The sequence below is a fragment of the Chaetodon auriga genome, chromosome 8 (assembly GCF_051107435.1).
Source record: "Chaetodon auriga isolate fChaAug3 chromosome 8, fChaAug3.hap1, whole genome shotgun sequence".
Classification (NCBI taxonomy): domain Eukaryota; kingdom Metazoa; phylum Chordata; class Actinopteri; order Chaetodontiformes; family Chaetodontidae; genus Chaetodon; species Chaetodon auriga.
In genome coordinates, this window is record NC_135081.1 from 6,568,367 (window position 1) to 6,574,030 (window position 5,664).

The 5,664-nt window shown below is 44.3% G+C and overlaps 1 protein-coding gene across 1 annotated transcript; it reads right to left on the reverse strand.

The window, feature by feature from the left end:
• Positions 1-277: 277 nt before the first annotated feature.
• On the reverse strand, positions 278-5,319 carry tent5aa (terminal nucleotidyltransferase 5Aa). The gene is made up of 2 exons (XM_076737928.1): positions 4,193-5,319; positions 278-3,734 (listed from the first exon to the last, which is right to left on the reverse strand). Exons 1-2 carry the CDS (start codon positions 4,616-4,618, stop codon positions 2,955-2,957), a joined length of 1,206 nt encoding a protein of 401 aa, XP_076594043.1. The 5' UTR covers positions 4,619-5,319; the 3' UTR covers positions 278-2,954.
• Positions 5,320-5,664: the final 345 nt, after the last annotated feature.

Consider the following 5,664-nt stretch of genomic DNA (forward strand, 5'->3'; position numbering starts at 1 on the left):
AGTTCTGGACGGGTTTCTGGCTGGGCCTGTTGGGCCCGGCAGGCCATGGCAGGGATTTGCCTCTCTGAGTGAGTGAGCAGGGAACCCGTCTGCAAACCACCGAATGGCTAACGTCAGTGAAGAGACACTCTAACTCTCCTTCGCAAAAAAGAAATCTGAGGTTAACAGACAAATGAGCAATTTCACTTGTCTGGCAGTCAGTTTCCATCTGAACTAAACAAGAGCAGTAAACTTGATTTAGACTCATAGACAGATGAATAACGAGAGACATCACAAATCTGGTTTTCAGATATTTTATTGATGAAAACATCTTTAACCTTTTGACCCATTGGACACATAACATAATATAGCAAAAAAGCTATTGAGAACATATCCTTTGAAGCCCGATCACAGATTCAAAAGCACTGCAACACCCGCAGTGTCTGATACATTTATAAAAATAACAATCATAAAAAATATACATACAAGATGAGGATCTTTTTCTTTCTTTTTCAAAGTGTGATTTGTAAAAGACTGCACGAACAGAAACTGATATATGACACAATGCATACAAGACAATGCAGTAACCCACAATCTCTAACTGATAGGCACAATCACTAACTGACAGGCAGACTGGCGCTAGCTAGCTAGTCAGCTGTTAGGACTTCACTGAGTATAAAAGGACAATACATTGCCTGCACAATCCAAAGGATACCATTGACATGGATAGTCACTGAGAAGAAAAATAACAACTGAACAGAGCAGTTATGGATTTTCAGAATCAGGCGAGACACAGGATGAGAAAGAAATGCTTTTTTTCAGCTAGAGAATTCTCAACGCAGTATTGAGTTGATGCTGGTCTTCTGGGCGTAACCTACCCTTCTCATGCTTAAAATCCTTTCCTTTTTCTCTCTGCCATCAGGAAAGGCTGCAGTGTAGTTAGCAAGGAGTAACAGAGTTGGCAAAGCTGAAGCATGTTATCATATACCGTATATACACACTTCTTTAAAATGGTGTAGAATAAAGCATAAAAGCCATTAATAAGCAACAATAAAGCAACCTCGCAAATGAAACATCAGTTGCAACCTAAAGTCTCCTGAGGCTGGTGTGAATGCATGCAATTTTCTTCAGTTTCCACTCGTTTGAACAATAATCAGATGTTTAAAACAGAGCAAATGCTGATGACACAATGTTTTGGTCTCCCTGAAAAAAGGGGGGAGAGCCGCAGCACTGTCCATTAAGTTGTAATCTGACCTTAACTGGGACAGTTTGTACAGTAAAGCATGGTAGCCCTAGAGAGATAAACCCCATCACCAGCTGCACCCATCTCTCCAGATCGACTCACTCTCCCTCCTGCCTTTTAAACCACGATTTTTTCCTTTCTCTCCCTTTTTTCTCCCTCTACTCTCTACTTCCCTGTCTGCTATATCAACACGGCATCTTTTTCCTACATCAACAAATGTCCTCGTTAAACTTTAGGGCTATCAGTGGGGCCACCAAAATGTTTGGCACAACATTTTCTGAACCCTGAACAGAGCGTCTGCAGACCCAACCCCAGCTAAGTTCAAGCTCTTCAGCAGCAGCTGAGGAATTCCCTGCCAGGGTGCTACAGCAAATAGTGTCTCATCATCTGAGCTGTCTCTGCAAATATCCTTCCACTGTAAGAGGAAGCACACACCGGCTCTCTGTCAGGCCCTCTCTCTGACTGCACCCTTTCCTCTCTCTGTCACTTATCTACTTCTTGTGAACTTATATTTTTTTTTTCTCAGATGAGAAAAAAAAGCACCACTATACAAAATATACAGGAAATTGTGTGTGAGTGACAGTTTTCTTTGTTGCTGATGATCTGAAAATGCTCGTCATCCCTTCTCCAAATCAATATTGAACACTGATATTCACTTGGGACATGCGATACAGCATGTTTGGTTTATCACTCAGAGGTGGTCAAATTTTGAGTTTCCAGATTCGAATTCAAACAAAAAATGTGAATCACGCAACAAACTGTCAGACACATATTTGACTGGTAATTTACTGCAAAATCCACACTGATGGTGCTCTTTTCCACCCAAACGTATGCAAACACTGACTGTGCACGATTTCTCGTATACATTCACAAGCCTCTGGGGTGCTCTTGTCTTGTGTATAAAGAGAGTGGGGTTAATTTCACAAAAATCATATGGCCTGCTCATTCTTTTCTCTGCCTGCTGAGAGGCAAATAGGCACTTAAAAACACATGTTTTCACATATACAAATAGACATAGCTTCATATTTTGTTTATTTTCCCCCATCAAAATTGGGTTTTAATGTTAGAAACAATCAAAAAAAATCTTTGGTCTGTAAACAACCATAATTATATCCAAATGCAAGGCAGAGATGCCAGTTTGTTATTCAAACTAGTTTAACAGCATCTCACCTCAGTTCAGCTGACATAAAAGCAGAGTCTAGGGTGCTTTTTTTGGAGCCCTGCACACACCTCTGAGTTCACCTCGAGTGTGTGTGTGTGTGTGTGTGTGTGTGTGTGTGTGTGTGTGTGTGTGTGTGGAGTAGCTGTCAACTTCGACTGATGCAGCTTTTTGGTCTGCTGCTGGAACGTGCTGGCTAAACACTTCTTGACAGATTCAATCAGTCTCGTACACTTTCGATAACAGTTCTGCTGCTTGCATTCAAGGCTGTGACACATTTGCATTTAGCCTTTATTTCCAAGCTCCCCAAATTAGTCTTTTCCAAACCTGGCTGGCCTGGGTAGGATCAGAAGACGTCGGCATTTCAAGAAATGCAAGATATTCACATTGAAATACATACTTGAAGTGAAAGCCAACTCTTCATACTCAACGTATGAACATAAACACAAGCTTTAAAAAGACTTCTTTTTCTGTCAGCTGTCAAACACTGTGCAGGTTTGAGGCGGCGACTATGCCGCTCACTCCTGTTTAAACACATCAGATTCTCTCCCTCCTCCTTTCCTCGGGCCTGACTCAGTTACAGGGCAGCCAGGTGGAGTATGCAGGTTGCTGGCAAGCAAACACCGGCTGTACCTGTGCTATGTAGTAGTTACTGAAGTTGCCATCTGCCACATAAGGAGCAGGTTGGTAGTAACATGTAACATTAGCCACATTGGGGATGACATTCTGCTCAGCCAGAACTCGCACTGCCAGCATGGCTATGAGCCCTAAGGTCTGCCGCCTCTCGTGTCCCATCAAGCACACCGTACTCTCGTTGACCACCCCGTGAAGGGTCATCAGGTAGTCGTACTTGCGGTCCTCCAGGCCCACAAAGTGGTTTTGAAGGTAGGACTCCAGCTTGCGCTGCTGCTCACCAATGTCAGGGAAGTCAATGAAGAAGCGCGAGCACATGTAACGCTGCAGGGACTTCATCTCTGACTCGGAAGCAGCCCGGAAACCCCTCACCAGCAGGTGACAGTATTTCAGCAGACCCCCGCCTCGGATCTCCTCAGGGTTCCGGGTGCAGATGATCTTGTTGCGTAGGTGGTCCAGGGCCTCACTGAAGTCCCCGTACACGCTCTCGCCCATGATGGTGGGATGGAAGGTCTCCGCCATTGGATTCTCTGAGCACTCGTAGAACAGCAGCAGGGAGTCCAGTTTGATCTGAAAGGAGTCCACACTGAACTCAAACTGCCTCCGAAGAGAGTCCACAAACTTCAGTTCCACATTCTTGCCCCGGTTGTTGGAGAGGGAGATGAGGCTCCAGCGGTCTGAGTCATTACACACCTTCACCATCTTCTGCACATAGGCTTCCTGTGTGTGTGTGTGTGTGAGGGAGAGAGAAGAAGCATAAATATTAAGTACAGCCTTAAAGGTGCAATCATTAGACAGCCTTAAAGGTGCAATCATTAATCCAGCTGGGCTATATACTCTACATGCACACTCAGGCCTGATTTACATTTTGCAATAGGTTTTAATAATTAATGATATTTTTTGTATAATTAACGCTACTGACCCAATATTAAAGACCATAGAATGTACTTGGATATGGGATCTAGGTGGCTGAGCTCAGGATCCTTTCCAAATTGGTTTAACTCAATCCTCTTAACTATAGAAAACCAACATTTCACTATCGCTTAACTAATCTAATTGCACATTAAGCTGCGCATAATGGCCGGTAAGCCGAATCGGCCCAAATGCAATTAAATCTTATCACATATCTAAATGTAAACAACAGAAGCTGGGGGGGGGAAATCAAATGCATAAATTACCTTTAACGTTAGTGGGGTTATTTTCTCTTTATTCACACAGTCGGGTAAAAAATCCAGGAGACAGTCCAAAACGATGTCTTTCACAGTCTGGAAATCACTTTCACCTTTCATGTCTGCGCAAAATATGAGGTCAAGGTCCTTAAAGCCCAGTCCGCTATCCTCATGCAGAATGTGGCTGGCTGCAGAGCCGTTTAACCGAACGTCCCGGACGTGGATCTGTTTCTCCTCCATCCGACTCCGTACCACCTTAACGATCTGCCGCGGCTGCATCTCCAGAGTGGGGAAGTTCCCCCGGCCGTGGATTGGGATGGTCTCCGTCAGGATGGCGTCCAGCCGCTGCACTTGCTCCCAGTTGAGGACGCTAACGTTGCTGCCTTCGGCGTCACACATGCAGCTGGTGATGGAGCTACTGTCGTCCTCAGACATGGTGAAGGGTGAAAAGTCCTCAGCGATTGAAATAAATTAAAGTTTTCTCACAATAGGAACAGATCAGTGGTCGTGTCTTTACGCACAAATTCGATATAGTAGAGTGACTATAACTTCAGCCGCATCAGGATTCTCAGTATTTGGAGGAGTCTGAATCGACTGCAAACAAATAAAAAATAAGATAAAATAAATATTAAAAAACCCCAAGGCAAACAGTGGTGGTTGCGGAAGTTACAGTTTGCGCAAAAAAAAGCCTGCGGTTGGAGATCCAGTGGCGCAGCAGTCGAGCTGGTGGTTGTGTTGAGGAAGAAGTGCAGCCAGTCAACAGAAGCGTGTAGAAAATGAGTCCTAACTTTCTCTTCTCTTTCTCTGTCCTTTTAAAACATTTGCTCCGGTGCCGCCGTCAATGCGTCCGAGCGCTGCGCATCACAGTCTTTGAAGGTCGCTGATGATCCAAGAGGGGGTTTGCTTTTCCGGCTGTGATTCCATCGCCCAAAGGCACGCCTATGATTTTATGAATTTGCATGAATAAGCTGCTCCTCGAGTCGCACTTTGGCACAACCGACGATCAACCCCTCACAGGAATCTTGTGGACTTTTACGCACAGCTCCTACATATTTTTAATTTCTCCTCTTGCTGCCAACAAAATAAGCCCGTTAATACAACTTCAATGTGCTCATGAAATCCAGCTTGCTTTCCCCAACTTTGTTTAGTTCAACATATTTTCCCACTTGTGCAGAAGTTAACCGTTACCTGCCCACATGACATACCGACTCCTTCTGTAACAGTCAGGTCTGTAGTCTGAAGGTGTCAGCTGTACTTCACCCCGCCCCCCTCTGACAGCCTGCTGCTCACTGAAAACCCTGCTCGACATGACCACACTGCTAAGACTCGACTTTATGAACCAGACACATGCTGATACATTTGTAATACTTTCCATCTGAAGACCGTGAAGTGCTCATTAACAAATGATGCTCCATGAAATCACTTCTGCTCAAAATGATAACTGACGCACCTGAATTCATGCATAAATTACAAGATATTTG

Coding starts and splice junctions, on each gene's coding strand:
- tent5aa (XM_076737928.1), bottom strand. CDS start 4,618: ATGTCTGAGGACGACAGTAGCTCCATCACCAGCTGCATGTGTGACGCC. Junction 3,735..4,192: donor TAACCCCACTAACGTTAAAG/GTAATTTATGCA, acceptor ACACACACACAG/GAAGCCTATGTGCAGAAGAT.